This window comes from Chanodichthys erythropterus, chromosome 3, assembly GCF_024489055.1.
Source record: "Chanodichthys erythropterus isolate Z2021 chromosome 3, ASM2448905v1, whole genome shotgun sequence".
NCBI classification, from domain to species: domain Eukaryota; kingdom Metazoa; phylum Chordata; class Actinopteri; order Cypriniformes; family Xenocyprididae; genus Chanodichthys; species Chanodichthys erythropterus.
Window position 1 is genome coordinate 30884858 of NC_090223.1, and position 17437 is coordinate 30902294.

The following is a 17437-nucleotide window of genomic DNA, read 5'->3' on the forward strand; positions in this document are numbered from 1 at the left end:
AAGGGATTCTCAACTCTGTCCCTCAAGGTCCACTGTCCTGCAGAGTTTAGCCCCAAAACCTGATCAAACACTTTTGAACAAGCTAAAAATGGTATTCAGGATTACTATAAAGTTATAGGCAGTTGAGTTTGATCAGGGTTGGAGCTAAACTCCACAGTGGACCTCGAGGGCCAGAGTTGAGAATCCCTTCTGTATTTAGTAACAAGAGTCGGAAGACAGTGAATGTAAATGCAAAATATTTTATTTGATATTTGAGAAGGCATTATTAGACAATTAAAAAGTGTTTTATTGCTGGAAAAAGCAGAGCAGAGTAAAAAACAACACTTTCCAGAAGTTCTTTGGGATTAACTGAATAGTATAAAGGCACGAAAGCATAGCCTAAGTCTTTGTAAACAACAACAAAAAACGATTACAATGTTTTGAGCATTAGTTTACATGAAAAACAGGACAACCAGGGTACTGCTAAAGCTGCACTTTCAGGATTTTAACGTATTAGCTATTAATAGTCCTAAAATATGAAGTATAACATCAAAGTCTTATTTATGCATATGTGGTATAAGGCCTCTTAACCTCTGTCTCCCCTAATTTTTATTCATTCATCTTTGTCTTTGCCCTGCAGAGCCCCCAGGAGGCCATTGGCAGTAGTAAAGAGATTAATAGGAGAGGAGCCATCTGTAATAAGAGTAGACTTCAGACCCAAAGACTGCAGGAGCTTCACCTGGAAGGAAAAAAAAATGGTACATGTGAAATAAATAGCTGTAACCTACTGACAAAATAGTAAAACAGTAGAATCTGTTCACACCCCACATCTATTCAAAATGGGATTATGAAAACATCTGTGATGCAAAGCCTCCATAGAAAGATGTTAATTTGCAATCGAATGTTCTTGAGTTCACTTACCTGTAGTTCGGGCCCGGCTCGGGCCATTTCCTTCAGGGTATCGGTGCCCAGGTTCTCCATCAACTGCTTGAAGCGCTGACTCTCAATCTCTGCCAGCTTCTGCTGCTTCTCCACCTCCAGTCGGTCAATCTCCTTCTTGTAGTTCAGCTCCTGCTCACGTGCCTTACACAGACGGGCCAGCTCAGAGTCCTGACACACAGAGGAGAGGAAACAGTCAATATCCAACAGGGTAAGAATAGATAAAGATGAAAACTAGAATATGTTGCGTGACATACCGCTTCGATTTTCTGAGCTTCTGCTTTGAGCTTGGCCTCTTCAACCGCTGCCTCTCCCTGTATACGAGCCGCCTCAGCTTTAGACTGTGCCTCGGCCTTCGCTGCTCCTGTACTCTCCACTGCAGCGCTGGGATGCACACACATTGATTATTGTCCGTGAAAATGTTAAATGTGCACACAAGCTTTAGCATAGCCCTGGGCCTTGCTGTGAACTCACCTCTGGGCCTCCAGCTCCAGCAGCTCCTTCCTCGCCTTCTCTGCTTCTGCCTGGTCTGTGATCTTCTGCCTCTCCAGGCGACCCCGAGCCTCCTGCTCCAGACGCTCTGCTTCATGTCTGATAGAAGGAAAATGAGTATAAATGGGCATGAAAGACAAATAGGGAAAGCTGGAAGAATAACAGAAGCTTGAGTCTTCAAAGCGAAACACTGAAAGCATTATGTAAATTGAAATAAAGAAAGAGATTGAGAATTAGATGAAAAGAAACCCATCAAGTTAAAGCCACGTTTCTACTATCTCCATCATATCGTCCCCCAGTGACGGTGAGAGAGAGAGATGAAGTGTTTGGTTTGTACCGTGCGGTAGCCTCTTGTGAATTGGTGGTGATCTCAATGGCCAGCTGCACGCTCTTTTGCAAGGCGTCGCGGGTGCGCTGGTCCACCGGCTCCACAGACTGAATGTCCACGCTGCTGATAACTAAGCCATTCTGATTAAAACGCAGACTGGACCGCACCGCAAGCTTCTCATCAAAACCAAAGACTGATGAACAGATGATCCTGATGGAGTTCTGAAAGAGAAATAGATTCTTATGATCAAAGTAGACAAGAACAAATAAGACTCCGGCATGTTTCAGGATTTGAACAATTGAGCCTGATGTTTTTGCACCATCACTGTCATCAATTAATGTTTCAAGAATGACAGTTCTTAATATTCATTGATATTCTCTGATCTGGCTTTCATTTGGATTTTGTCTCCAAGTTTCTGCAGCTGGAAGGGTGATTTGGTTTGATTTGACTGCTACATTTTGCTTCTACAACACCTGTTTATTCGATATTAGTATTTTGGATTACCCTTTTAATATATATTTTTTAAAATGTACTTTGTCAGCAGTATTATACCCATCTCCAATACTGTGAATTTCCTTCTGATTGCACAAACATTTCTTCATGAAATTTTACTGTCCAATTGATTGTATGAATCCTGTTTGTGGAATTTTTTGGTTACATTTTCAGAATCTGAAACATGCAGTGTGGCTGAAACATGGCTGTTTGTGGGAGAACAAGCCTTTCCACAATTTATTGCTGATTCTTTTGTTTCTTCTGATGTGTCATTTGAAATAACATTGATTAGTTTAAAAAAGTAACACATTCACAATGTTTCTCAATTATAAAAGCATTAAGTAAATTTAATAGTAATTCACTGTCGCATTGTGAAAGAGTATTTAGTGAGATCCACAAAGGGATAGCAAAAAGTATCATACTCTGACAAGACTGAGACTTTTTAACTCAACAGTAAATTGTATGTGTTGTACAAAGCTAACACTGCACTTGGGTAACAATCTCTACAGTAAAATACAGTTTGATTTTTATGAAGGGACTTTTCAGCAGCAGGAACTCTGGAAATCTGTTGAAGATTGATGAAAATAGCAATGCCTCACAATACACTGAGATTTTAGATTAAAAAAACAACTCCTCTTTGCTAGAAACTGTAAAAACTAGCAAAGGAGTTTCTGCCCAATGCACACTATCACTGAAATGAAAACTAAAGAAAACCTACAAATCTTTAGTTGCGTCCCAAATGACGCACTATACACTATGCACGTATAATCTGTATGCACTATGTACTCATCCATGTAGTGAGTGAATTTTATAAGGGTATTTTGTCATTGAGTTTTTTTTTTCTGTTAATTTAGTGCATCATCCAGGTATTTAAAGTGCACTTTTCAATGGAATTTTCAGTGTGAACACACTTCTCCCACTATTTATACTTAAAAATGTATACTTAAACATGTCATAGAATAGAGCCTAAGTATGCACTAATTGGGACGCATCTCATGAGTGGCAATGCTTAATCTGATTGTATATCAATGAAAGACCTAAAAATTGTTCTCCACTACCATTCCACAACAAAATTGGTAAAGTTCAAGGAACTGTGTGAGAAGCAATAGCCTAATATTACCTAATTCCTGTATTGATGTGCAAACTTGATAGAGATTTATCACTTCAGTTCTTGATTATGAAAAATTCCTTTAATTGTTTATAACTGTATTTTTTTTCTCTGTTGCAGAGATAAGCAAAACATTTAATAAATAAAAATCATAGATTGAGGAAATAATTTCCTGGGCTATATAATCCCATTTTGTTTATATTCATTAAAAGTAAATGTGCAATCTGACATGCAAATTTAGTAGCCTTATTAGCTCTGAATACATGTGCATTAACTACTAAAGTATTTACTGAAATAAGACCTTACAATGAATATATAAGCCATGGTTCTACTTGTCAATTCTCTGTCTTGGGATGAGTATACAAAGGCTAATGTGATCTTTATTAACAAAAACATGAATGATGGCAACACAGGCATGGAAATGTACCTGGCATACAAGTAAAAGAGCAAAACTGCCCTCATGGTTTGAAAACACCCTAGAAGAATTTAATCATTACCAATATATGGCAACTACATGTTACAAAACTGATTAAACCTTATCGACATTTATTTTTTTCACACAATCAACCAATTAGTAATGAAATCACACTTCTTGTGAGTAATCTAGTTTTAGAATTATCAATGATTTTAAATCCACTGTCTTTTAACCATGTTTTGATCATTTTTAAGCATATTGTGATTTGAATTTTCTTTTTTGTTTGTGAATTAAAGTCAACTATTAGCATTGTATACTGATTTTTTTATGTGTTCTTGACTTTCTGCTTTTTAGAGGCGTACATTGGAAGGGGACAAAACAACAAAAACACAACATGTAACATTTTAAGTAACTCACAACTACGATTGCAGCTGCTAGCTATGTAAAAGATCTAAAATTTTGAGGGTTTTGTCTGTGGGTTTTCAAAGCAACATACAGGTTTACACATAATCACACATTGCAACACAATTATGGCTAAAAGTCCAGACACTAAACCTGTAGTAAAGTAAAGTATCAGAGCAATAATACTCTAAAGGTATGTCACATACCTTGTGGAAGTCGTCAAACTGCACTGAGGCAACCGCTCCTCTGATTCTAGAAGCGATGGCCTTGCATGCGTCGCCCACAAAGTCTGGCACTGAGAACAGAGCCGCAGCCTGGGCTGCATCAGCAGGCTGTTTGATGTCAAAGTGCCTGATACAGAGAGAAAGAAAGAGACGTCACTGCTGTGTTCAGCTTAATGATATAGTCTATTTGCACTTCATTTTTACTCCTCAAGACATTTCGTATGAGGCTTTAGAGCACACGCACACAACATACCAGTTATAAGAGAGTTGCAGCTGCAAGCGGGCATGGTCTGCTGTCTCTATGGTGATGATGTCAGTACAGAAGTCTGGGCCAAGCAAGAGACAAATGGTTTTGATGACATTAGGACGTTTGGGTTTGTCTCCAGAAAGGGAGAGAACCGTGAACTGCTCATCAGGGCCCAGCATCACCATTTCAGGTCCAAACACCACCCTGTGAGAGAAACAGAATGTGAAAGATCTCATTTAAATGTTTTATAAACTTATAACTGTGACAACTAACTCCGCAAATAACACAAACAAGTCTACAGATTTTGGAACAGATGAAAATACTCAGAAGAAGAATTCTACAGAAAGTAAAGTTGCAGGTGTGAACAATGTCTCATAACCATATGACTGTCACTCAAACAAACAACATTATATTACCTGGCCTTCTTCTCTCTGTAGTCGTACACCTGCACGGCTGCATTGTGTGGGATACGATAAGAAACCACTCTGGTTTTATCTCTCTCAGCATCCACAAAGTTCCTTCCTCTCTCAGAGCGGTCAGCTAGCGGGTCACGGGATTGGGCCAGAAGAGACTCTACATTGGCTGGAAGCTCTTTCTCCCACAATTCCTCATCCTGCGTTAGCATGTAGGTCTGACCAATCACGGCACGCACCTAAAAAACAGACATAAAGTCAGCTGAGATATGAAGCACTTTAATTTTATGCTGAAGTTTGTATGGTTTTACCGTTTACCCTTGCGCTTGTTTTGTTCTGTCAATATTAAAGGGTTAGCTCACCATAAAATGAAAATCCTCTCCTTAATTATTCACCCTCATGTCGTTCCACACCTATAAGACCTTTGTTCATCTTCAATTTAAGATATTTTTGATAAAATCCAATGGCTCATTGAGGCCTGCATTGAATCTTTTGTTTCAAATCAGTGGTTCGGAGCATGTATCAAACTGCAGAGGTCATGTGATTTCAGTAAACAAGGCTTCGTTATGCCATAAGTGTTTTAAAACGTTTCGAAATTTCAATGGTTCACGTGACTTTGGCAGTTTGATACACGCTCTGAACCACTGATTTGAAACAAAAGATTCATAAAGCTTCAAAGCTTCATGAGAGCAGTGTTTTGAAATCACCCATCACTAGATATTGTTGAATAAAGTCATTATTTTGTTTTTTTGGTGCACAAAAAGTATTCTCGTCGCTTCTTAACATTAAGGTTGAACCACTGTAGTCACATGAACTGTTTTAAATATGTCTCTAGTAGCTTTCTGGGCATTGAAAGTGTAAATTATCTTGCTGTCTCACTGAGCCATCGGATTTCATCAAAAATATCTTAATTTGTGTTGTGAAGATGAACGAAGGTTATACAGGTGTGGAACGACATGAGGGTGAGTAATAAATTACATTATTTTAATTTTTAGGTGAACTAACCCTTTAATTAAATTAAGTTCGATCATAAACACGAGCCTGCCTTATTATCTTACAATAATTTCCAGAATGCACTAAACTGAAATAGAAGAATTTAAGCAATAGTTGAACTTTCTTTTTTCTTCATTTTTTTCACAAAGCATATGACTTTTTTCTTCTGTTGAACACAAAAGGTTGTTTTTTCTTTGTCTTTTCCTTGTAATAAAAGTGAACAGAAACTGGTGCTACCAAACTCCAAAATTAATAAAAAAAAATTATTCAATATGTATTCATTTAATAAGTATTGATAATAATATTATATTAGTATATTTATTATTATAATATTCTGAAGCCATATGTCAGCTTTAAGGAATGGACTGAAATTTAAGTCAATATTCACTAAAGATCTTCCCCTCCACTGTAGCTTAGCTTTTAAATCAAATAAAATGTCAGATGCAAGATTTGATGACATATTAAAACAAATCACATTTGACATTTTTGTCACTGATAATATAAACAGAATGTCTATTCCTTTAACTGCTCTCAGGCCTATAAAGATTCATAATATCCTCAAGACAATTCTTAAAAGGGTTTAAAAATTCAAATGAGATTCTGAAAAAGTAAAGTAAAGAAAATAAAATGTGATTATTTATATCTTGCCTTTCCAGATTTGATATCCCGGACATAGATTCCCTCATTCTCATCAAGGGGGATGGCGTCTCGTCTAATCAACACCTCCACGGTGGAAGGTGGCACATATTCGATTGGCCCACGCAGCATCCAACGGTCACCTGGGCGGCGCTGTGTTCCCCTCTTTTTGGTGCGTTTTTCCCCTTCTTCTTCTTCTGCCTCGACCTGCTGAAATGGTGAGGGGTGGAGAGTTGGGGTGAAAGAAAGAAGGAGGGAGGAGTAACAATGGCAAACATTAGTGTAGGGTGGGGACGGACTCTGCAGCACAAGTGGCACATGTTCAGACTGTATGTGTGTGTGTGTGCATAAGCAAGGGTGAATATAAGAAAAAATGAAGGGAATGCAAAAGATTGAAATCATATTCAACAAAAAAATTGGATGGGAATTAAATCATTTATAACAGGGAGGGGGAAGAAGGTAATGAATTAAAGGGTTAGTTCACCCAAAAATGAAAATTATGTAATTTATTAATCACCTTCATGCCGTTCCACACATGTAAGACGTTTGTCAATCTTCAGAACACAAATTAAGATATTTTTGATAAAATCCGATGGCTCAGTGAGGCCTCCATTGACAGCAATGACCTCTCTCTCAAGATCCATAAAGGTACTAAAAACATATTTAAATCATTTCATGTGAGTACAGTGGTTCAATATTAATATTATAAAGCGTCAAGAATATTTTTGGTGCGCCAAAAAAAACTAAAAAAACCCCAACTTATTTAGTGATGGACGATTTCAAAACACTGCTTTTGAATTCTGCTAATGAATCAGGGGGTCGAATCATGATTCAGATCGCGTGTCAAACCGCCAAACTGCTGAAATCACGTGACTTTGGTGCTCCGAACCGCTGGTTCATAACGCTCCGAAGCTTCCTGAAGCAGTGTTTTAAAATTGGCCATCACTATACAAGTGTTTTTTTTTTTTTGGCGCACCAAAAATATTCTTGTCGCTGTATAATATTAATATTGAACCACTGTACTCACATGTACTGATTTAAATATGTTTTTAGTACATTAATGGATCTTGAGAGAGGAAATGTCATTGCTCCCTATGGAGGCCTCATGGAGTCATCGGATTTCAACAAAAATATCTTAATTTGTGTTCTGAAGATGAACGAAGGTTTTAGGGGTGTGGAACAACATGAGGGTGAGTAATTAATGACAGAAATTTCACTTTAGGGTGAACTAACCCTTTAATGAAGGAAGTGATTTCTCCCTCTGTCTATCATTAAAGAGCTTCAGAAGTTTATGTTAAATGATGTTAAATGTTGAATGAGGACTCGCGTTCACACAGTATATTCACACAGAATCAAGTGCTTCTTGTTAACACAATTTATGACAAGGTGGATTATGAGTTTCAAAAGCACTCTGAACACAAACCCAGTTTGCAAACTGAAGAACGAGTGGGTGAAAAAGCACAATCTTGTCTGGTAGGTGCCGCCTTATCACGTAAACATGAAGACAAACATTTCATGAATGCTAAAAGGGACATTAACCACTGGGAACAAGGGGCAATGGCAGCACCTTACGAAACAGGTAATATCCGTGTACACTAGGCAAACACAATACACCCACTCTCATTTGTTTTCTTTTGTTCCGAAATCTCTAACAACTGGTCTCCACCCTTCATTTTCACCCTATACTCATTCTGTTTCTCTGCTTGTTTAAATACCATTTGAATGAATCAGAGCTCTTGTCTTTCCTCTCACAGGTGTTCAGAATACCTGTTACACTATATGCCTTCAACCAGCACATACTACTACCCTAACAGCTGTTCATATTCTGAATTTCTAGTTAATTATGTATTAAGTGTTTAATTTTAGTAACTAAATATAGATGATTAAAGATGTCCTGTACCCCCTCAGTGTCAATGAAGGCCTCGACGGCACGCAGCACGAGCCCCTCCTCCTCAGACAGCACGTACACATCCTGAATGCCGTTCTCCAGATGCTCTCCTGGCCTGAGGAAGAAGGAACGCTCACCCTGTGAGACGAGGAGAGAAAGAAAAGCAAGAGAGTCGGTGCACGTCAACATTAAATATTGTAATTGTCCTGTGTGGCAAGCCAAAGAATGGTTCATTCACCTTCACCACTCTCTTCTGTCCAAGCTGAGGTTTTCCATCGACCCCCACGGGGTCCAGAATCACACAGTACTGCCTGCTGTTCAGAGTCGTCACATCAACCACCCCGACAACCTCCTCTGCAACAGAGGGTATGTGAGCTTCTCTGTCTGCCACAGTCACCAGCCACTCTTCTCCAGTGCGACGATCTCGGCCCCCGGCGTCACGGAACGGCCGGAGAGCTCGCACATGCAAAGCTTTCTAAAGAAGGAGAACATGACAAGCAGGCGTTGATAATTACGTTTGCGGCAAAAGTGTGCTCTGAAGCTGTGACTTCATTAGTGAAGTGCTTTCGTCCTTAATTACTAGGTGCTATACGTTAACCTTACTGTTGGACCGATTAACCCCCCAATCCCTCATTACCTGGTGACTTGAGTGTGAATGCAGAAACAAGAGTGGAAAAACATGATGATATAGAAGGGGACAGAAGAGTGTACCTTGTCCGTGAGGATGAAAGCATTGACAATATCCACAACCTCTTCGTGAGCTCCAGGCAGATAAGCTCCCACCTTACTGACCTGCCATTCCTCACCTGAGACACACCACACAATCAAAAACATACACAAATATAGTATCAAATATGCATGCAAATTATGAACTGATAACTATGTCTGCACAAACACTGGACCTCAATGACTTTCTATGTATGGACATTTTTCAAAATATCTTCTTTTATGTTCCACAGAAGAATGAAAGTCATACAGGTTTGAATCAAGGTGATGGTGAGTATGACATTTACATTTTTTGGGTGAACTAGCCCCTTTATGTATGGCTGTCTGTAAGTGTGTCTCACGCACCAGTCACTCTCTGGACTCCGCTGCGGTCCAGGCCCTCTTTGCGTGCTCGGAGGCGAATGGCCTGATTCTCTCTGATCACCGTGGCCTTTATGACTTCCAGTACTGCCACCTCCTTCCTGGGAATGTATGTCCCTGCAAGAAGAAAAAAAATGCTCAGCAGGTTAGACATCTTACATCATATTATGTCACCAATAATGCATGGATGCAATGCACTATACTGTGAGTAACTTGCATCTCTCCTTTTCACAACTTACAATTTTTTACTAATCAAAGTCAACATGAAATCAAGTGAATTTAAGACAAGTCAATTTTTTTTTTTACAATACACTTTGTTTACAAGCAGCATTATTGTGGTTTGTATCATTACTGTGATAGAAAATTATTCATTTTGTGGTATAAGATTAGAAGTAGATTATTTATATTAGGAAAGAAAGTTATTCCATAATTCTTGAGCAAGCCAGTGGACTAAAATTATGTTTTATTGTGCACAATTTATCTGTGAATGCTATTCCAAAAAATGTCTCTTTTTGTATTTGATTAGCCTTTTAATTAGCTTTTCTTTTTCAGCTAACTTCACAAACTGGCTTCATTCTAGTATATAACAGCTAATTTTCACAATCCAATCTATTCCTGATGAACAAGTCCCATTTTACATTTTTTCTCATTTTCACTCAGAAATGTCATATTATGTAGGTAAATTGTGTTGCAAAGGGCATTTCATGTTGACTTTCATTTTAATCTATCAATTCATCAACATCTGAAGCTACCTGCCTCAAAATGAGGTGATGGTCAGTTAAAGGTTTTTGATCAGTGTTGCCGGGAAATGTTGCTTGGGCACTTTCCCATTGAGAATGGGCAACAAATTTCTATCTGGATACTTTAGACTGAAATTTGTTGCCCATTCTCAATGGAAAAGTGCCCAAGCAACATTTCCCGGCAACATTACTCAAAAAGTTGAGTGTATCAACAGCCCCGTGTATCATCATCTTAATATCTGAAAATTGATGCTGAATAAACCCGCTTCCCTTTTAATGGCCACCTCATTAATTAATGAAAATTCTGTCATTAATTACTCACCCTCTTATCGTTCCACACCCGTAAGACCTTCGTTCATCTTCAGAACACAAATTAAGATATTTTTGATAAAATCCGATGGCTCAGTGAGGCCTGCATCACCAGCAAGTTCATTTCCTTTTTCAGATGCCCAGAAAGCTACTAAAGACATACTTAAAATTCATGTGACTACAGTGATTCAACCTTAATGTTATGAAGCGGCGAGAATACTTTTTGTGTGCCAAAAAAACAAAATAATGACTTTATTCAACAATATCTAGTGATGGGCGATTTCAAAACACTGCTTCATGAAGCTTTGAAGCTTTACGAATCTTGTGTTTCGAATCAATGGTTTGGAGCGTGTATCAAACTGCCAAAGTCACGTGAACCATTGAAATTTCAAAACACTTATGACGTAACAAAGCCTCATTTTCTGAAATCACATGACTGGCAGTTTGATAAGCACTCTGAACCACTGATTCAAAACAAAAGATTCTTAAAGCTTCGAAGCGTCATGAAGCAGTGTTTTGAAATCGCCAATCTCTAGATATTGTTGAAAAGTCGTTATTTTGTTTTATTGGTGCACAAAAAGTATTCTCGTCACTTCATAACATTAAGGTTGAACCACTGTAGTCACATGAACTGTTTTAAATATATCTTTAAGTGTTAATTATCTTGCCAATAGAGGCCTCACTGAGCCATCGGATTTTATCAACAATATCTTAATTTGTGTTCTAAAGATGAAAGAAGGTCTTACGGGTGTGTAACGACATGAGGGTGAGTAAATAATGACAGAATTTTCATTTTTGGGTGAACTAACCCTTTAAACCTCACATTTTCATTTAAACATAATCATACTAGGCAAAGAAACACTGAGTGAGGGAAAAACCCTCTTGAAATGTATTTGGTCTTCACTTACCATGTTTGGGAAACAAAACAACAAAGAACATTCTTCTATATACTGTAACACTGCCCTATGAGGAACAACGTTGCTGCCTGTCATTTCCCCCTGATAAATGTATAACTTCATTATTTTCATCTGATATTTGCTTTGAACAGGACACTACTGGCTAAAGCTAATGTGAGCTGTGCTGCAGTGGTACCTGGTCCCTCAAACAACCACTCGTCTCCTGCTACTCTCTTCTCTCCTCCCTCCTCTTCAAAGTCCAGCAGGGCCTGCAGACGCAGGGCTGTGTCCGGGTACACAATCTGCAGCGGTGTCACATCCTGCGAGAGTTAAAAATAGAGAGACCCAGTATTTAATAATGGTAATAAGAAAAATATGCAAGTAATAATTTTATTATGTTATTAAAGGGAGAACATGGCATTAACTGCTGCAAAATGGATCTTGTTTTGACCTACTTAATGTGAGCCAATGGGAAATTTGTAGGTTTGGTACATAGATTTGAGACTCATGACAGAAACCAAACCACAACCTGTTGAAACAACTACAAGCCACAAGTTGCAAAACAACATGTTTCTCAAACATACAATAACGTCATACCTTTTGAACCTCTTCACCAGGGTAGAGAGGGAATGGATCCTGGGTCAGGCGGATCTCCAGGTCAGCATGCCTTAGCTTAGCTTGACCTGATGCGTCAAACTGAACTCGGCCTTCATCATCACGAGTGACAGGGTTGAGCACAACACAATAGTGCCTGGGCGGCACCATGATCATGCGGACAGGGGCAAACAGAACCCTGGTAGAAAATGGGAGGATGAGTTCAGTGATATGGGAGAGAAAACACAATAATGCCAGCATACATACAATACATTCAAAAGTTTGGGCTCAGTAAGATAAGAAATAAATACTGTAAAAGTGACAGTAAAGACATTCATAATGTTGCTGTAGATTTCTATTTCAAATAAATGCTGTAAATGCTTTCTAATTATCAAAGAATCCTGATGAAATCTATCAGTTTCCACAGCAGAACAACTGTTTTCAACACTGATATTAAGAAGAAATGCTTCATCAAATCGGCATATCAGAATGATTTCTGAAGGATCATGTGACACTGAAGACTGGAGTAACGATGCTGAAAATACAGCTTTGCATCACAGGAACAAATTTCATTTTACATTTTTTTTAAATACTAATATTTCATAATTTTTTACAGTACTACTATTTTAACTGTATTTTTGATCAAATACATGCCGCCTCTGGTGAGCAGAAGAGACTTGTTTCAAAAACATTAACAAATCTTACAACCCCAAACTTTTGCATCAGTCTCAGAATCTAAAGAAGACTAAAAGAGAAACTGATAGGCAAAAAATAAAACATAAAACATCTATCCAAACACTACTGATAATTAAAGCTGCAAGCAGCATTTATCGGGCTTCAAGCATTTAAGGCTTTTAAGCACATATACATTAAAGGATATTAAGTTTTATTTAGCAAGCATGTACCCACTTAAATCACTGAAGGAACAGACAATTTAAGCAATTTACCATTGAAAATATATGTTTTTTAAAGCTTTTTAACAGTTATAGTGCTACCTATGGTCCGATCTCCATAAAAGTTGGCATGCTTCTTTAGAGTCATATGCATGTGCTCACTTCATTTCGTGAAATTATGAGTTTTCGTTTAGGATATATAGGCTTTTGAGTATATTTTGCCATGCCCATTTAATAAATGACCCTGTTATAGTGACCCAAAGGGTAAAGTTCAACTTTTTTATATAATTATTGATCTAGAGAGTCCAGAGAATTGCCCTGCACTGGTTTGGTTCCGATTGGGCGAAAAACCTAGGACTAGTTTAGTAGTTTTAAAGTAGGTTTTTTACATATTCGTGAATAATTAATGAACAATTTGATTGACAGCATTGGTTCTTGAGGGAAAGTTGTTCAGAATTAAGAGATCTATCCAATGATATGCATATTGTGTGGATTTGTTAAACACCACATGATTAGTGAGGTGTAAAACTTGTTAGCGCCAACTAGTGGCCGATTTCTTTCAAAATTCTTACAGACCTCTAGGACCAGGAGTCGAACATGCCCACCGAGTTTCATTCCGATCTGCCTCCAATAACCTTGTCTAATAGGTGCTAAAACTTCATTGGCCGATGGCGGCCATGTTTTTTGAGATCAATGTCCTCATAGACTATCATGCCCCCTTGGACCAAGACACTGCATACCAAATTTCAAGTCGCTCGGATCAACGGTTGCATGGTTACACCTGTTTTCATGTTTTTTTTTTCAAGTTATAGTGCCACCTAGTGTCCAATCGACACAATTTTTTTTTTTATTGTACCAAAGAATGAGCCCCTACACACGTGTACCAAATTTGGTACAAATACCTCATTTCGTTCTCGAGTTATAGCCATTTTAGTAAAAGTGGCCCCTCTTAGCGACCGTGAATCAAAAAAACTTTTTTCGATAATTATTTATATTCAGACTCGACAATATTTCTGCACTGTTTTGGTTCCAATCGGGTCAAAAACCTAGAACTAGTTCGCAAAAATAGGTTTTTCAAAAAAAAAAAAAAAAAAAATACACAGATTTCGAGTTATTAGCAAATCATGCATCTTGTCCACCTAGAGCCAAGGATACCAACAATATAAGACACTTGAGCCTAGACCTAACAGTTCAGGAGTTATGAGCCATGTCATACTTTTGACTGCTGTAGCACCCCCATCATGCACTTTTAGGGGAGAATGCGGATCCTTGGGAAATTTAACAATTACAATAGGGTTTCAGTGCTACACGCTTGAACCCCTAAATAGTTCATATCAGCTGTTGTTTGGATACTGGGCAATGAAGGAATAGAAACAGGCTTGATTACACACATTGTCTCCCAGCAACTCTCTCCCTCATCACAGTTTGAAATTGGACACTCTACTAATAGGCAAATGCCCTACATTTAATGCCCCAGCAATTAAATTATAGATAAAATAAATTAGATCTAAGAAGCTAATTTCTATCCATAACCTGTATTTCTGGCCTATTGCACAATACAGTAGTAAACCAGCAGTTACCTCTCATTGTCCTGGCGAATATAGGTGAGAGGGCCGATCTCCACCCGTGCAATGTTGGTGTTCTGATCCAAGACATGGATGTAGTGGTGAGGCGGGATCCTGATGATCGAGGCACCGAGCATCTGATTAGCATCCATATTTGTACCTAGAAGCACACCCTCAATTTTAATTTGGAACTATGTAGAGATTAGTAACCAGAAAATACACAAAATAAAATTCAGGGTCATGTGTAATACAGTGATACTACTCCCACAATGTGATTAAATGTTTATGCTTACAGCTTCCATCTGCCCTCCGATATAAAAAAAAAAAAACATTCAAAAAGTTTGTATTGTGCATGAAAAACCCAATAATATAAAGGTCAGCATTGTTTTCTTGAGCGAACACACCTCAGCTTCTTATCTCTTTAGGGCGAGTTCATGATAACGCTGCTCTGGGTCAGATGACAACACTTAGCTTGTTGTCTTCTTAAACTGGGATTATAACTGATAAAAATGTTGATAAGTCCTTGATTTCATCAAGTCTAAATTATGGATTTTAGTTTGTAACAGAAGTTTGTCAATCAAAGCTCTTCTCACACACAATCACTACACAAGTCTCTAAGAATGTTGCACAATACTTTCAGTCATTTTTTATTATTTTCATATAATGTTCAGTAATAGTTTATTATTAAAGTGAAGCAGAGAAATGGCATTAGTTCAGTCATACTGAAGTGTTTCATTTCTTACATTTTAAAATCTGATGTTAATTTTAACAAATGTAATGCAAGCACATGTATAGGCCTACTATTGCAAAACTGCTAGATGTGACTTAGTCTGCATATAGTTATAGACAGTACATATTTTGTCTGACCCTCACCCAGGGCAGGGGTGTGGCATAGCAGACATTTTAAAAGTGGGTGGGTGTCAGGTGATGTGACAAAAGTGACCAAATTAACATTAGAAACGATTAAAACATCATAAGCAGATGATTTATGGAGTATAAAGTATGGCTGCATTTAGTATAGAAACAAAGCATGGTAATTTCTTTCATGTAGGAAATCCCTGGTACTTGTATTATTATTATTTGTTTGTTTATTAGATGCTGTACGTACATTATCGCAAACAAGGTCCCATTTCACCACAGCAACAACCCATAAAACAAATACATTTGTTGTCTTCAATCAATTAAATTCCCCGCATGTGACGTCTGAAGGAGTCCATGTGCTCACGGTGGACCAATCACGAAACAGGTACACTGAGGCTGAACGCGGAAATTAAAGAATTACATTAACCCTTGATATTATTAAAAACTCAAGTATCCATCTGAAAGAATTGTCTGAGGCTCTGGTGCCACGATAGATTAGTAAAAGCATGTAATTACCGACGTCAAACTAATGTTTAGTCTTTTTGATGTAGATATCAAGTTTATTTTATGTTCATTTTAAGTCCAAACAGACTACGACAGTCTTCCGCAATTAAAAAAAGGCATGGTCAATGTTTTGCTTATGAATGCAGACTGTGCTGCGTTCTTTTACATGAAATTTGCATCGTCCTCCACCCTTTAGATCTTCATTCTCAACTAAGCAAGTAAGATGATTGTAGCTGTCCTAAAGTAATGCATCCTCGAAGATATCGCGATTCGTCTTCCAAATACAGCTAAATAAACGAGACTTACAGTTTCAGAAGAATATGTCCTCAAAACTGCCAGTCCGAGGTGAGATCTTGGTCAGTTTCAGTCCACTGTATGAGTGCTGCGCAATGGTTTGTGATAATAACTCGCACTGGTGGGTAGGTGTGTCATCCTGAAAGATTTCCCGGAGCAGGAGTCAACGTCACGTGGCTTACTGTAGCTGTATCCACATTAATCTAACACATATTAGATGTCTATGGCTGTAAATACATGTAGCACATTTCCGCAGGTATTTTATAGTTTAATTTATCTTTATTCATCCAGCTAGGTATTCGCTTTGTAATACTGCGATCAACAAACACTACAACACTATTTACTATTACAGGGCCATTTAAACTTTATGAGAAAACAACTTCCTGTTTTATGTTGTGATAGACTTTGTAGATTAATTTATGAACTGTAATAAGTTACTGATTACAAACTTCATGACAAAATTTGTAATCAGTAATATTAGATTACACATTTTTGTTAAAGTAATCTGAGTACTTTTGGATTACATTTAGATTACTTTTGTACTAACCCTTATTTGATGTCACATTATATTGTAGGATAATCTTGTATTATTATGACAGATAAAAAGAAAAATATATTATTTTCAACAACAAGAGCCTCGACATATTCTTTTTAAAGTGCAATGTATGGACAGTTAGTACTTCAAAATACTAACACTAACGTACCTGTTAGTGTTTGCTGATAGTAACACTGAATAAAACAAAATCACATCTTATTATTTTAAAACATATTTACTTAAAATTAAGTACATTTAGAAAACAGCAACATTACAAAAACAAATACTGAAAAACACGAAATTCACAGCAATATCACTGCTACATCAAATATTTCATCTATATTTCATATATATTTTTATTTCATTTATGGGTCAATGATGTGACACTATTTTTTGTGTCAATATGGTTTAGTAAAATGTTAAAAAAAAATTAAAAATTTCGAATTACATTTGCAAATTACTTGTATACGTTCTCTTTTGTGAGGACAAAGTCGAAAATGTCTGATTTTAATTCATTTTGAGAGAATATTTGGGGGATGATTGCAAAAACATCAATGTGGTGTAACCGTAAAAACTGTACCAAATAATTCATCTTGTTTTAAAA

At 37.5% G+C, this 17437-nt stretch overlaps 1 protein-coding gene across 2 annotated transcripts; it reads right to left on the bottom strand.

The window, feature by feature from the left end:
* Positions 1-225: 225 nt before the first annotated feature.
* mvp (major vault protein) lies at positions 226-16462 on the bottom strand. 2 transcript variants are annotated; one of them, XM_067381739.1, is made up of 17 exons: positions 16311-16462; positions 14655-14799; positions 12185-12380; positions 11784-11907; positions 9628-9759; positions 9268-9362; positions 8795-9031; positions 8569-8694; positions 6681-6875; positions 5043-5278; positions 4633-4830; positions 4362-4506; positions 1748-1959; positions 1393-1509; positions 1176-1302; positions 901-1089; positions 226-718 (listed from the first exon to the last, which is right to left on the bottom strand). In XM_067381739.1, the coding sequence occupies exons 2-17, from the start codon at positions 14789-14791 to the stop codon at positions 593-595; spliced, it is 2592 nt and encodes an 863-aa protein (XP_067237840.1). In that variant the 5' UTR covers positions 14792-14799; positions 16311-16462; the 3' UTR covers positions 226-592. The 2 variants fall into 2 exon arrangements, with proteins under 2 accessions (XP_067237840.1, XP_067237839.1); XM_067381738.1 differs by having other exon boundaries at positions 6681-6878.
* Between the last annotated feature and the right edge of the window lie 975 nt (positions 16463-17437).

Bases quoted from the DNA above. Each gene is read 5' to 3' on its own strand.
- mvp (XM_067381738.1), bottom strand. From the start codon at position 14,791: ATGGATGCTAATCAGATGCTCGGTGCCTCGATCATCAGGATCCCGCCT. The intron at 6,879-8,568 runs GTACAGGACATC...TCACCATTTCAG, and splicing joins CCTTCATTGACACTGAGGGG to CAGGTCGAGGCAGAAGAAGA. The intron at 4,507-4,632 runs GTATGTTGTGTG...TCTCTGTATCAG, and splicing joins CTGCAACTCTCTTATAACTG to GCACTTTGACATCAAACAGC.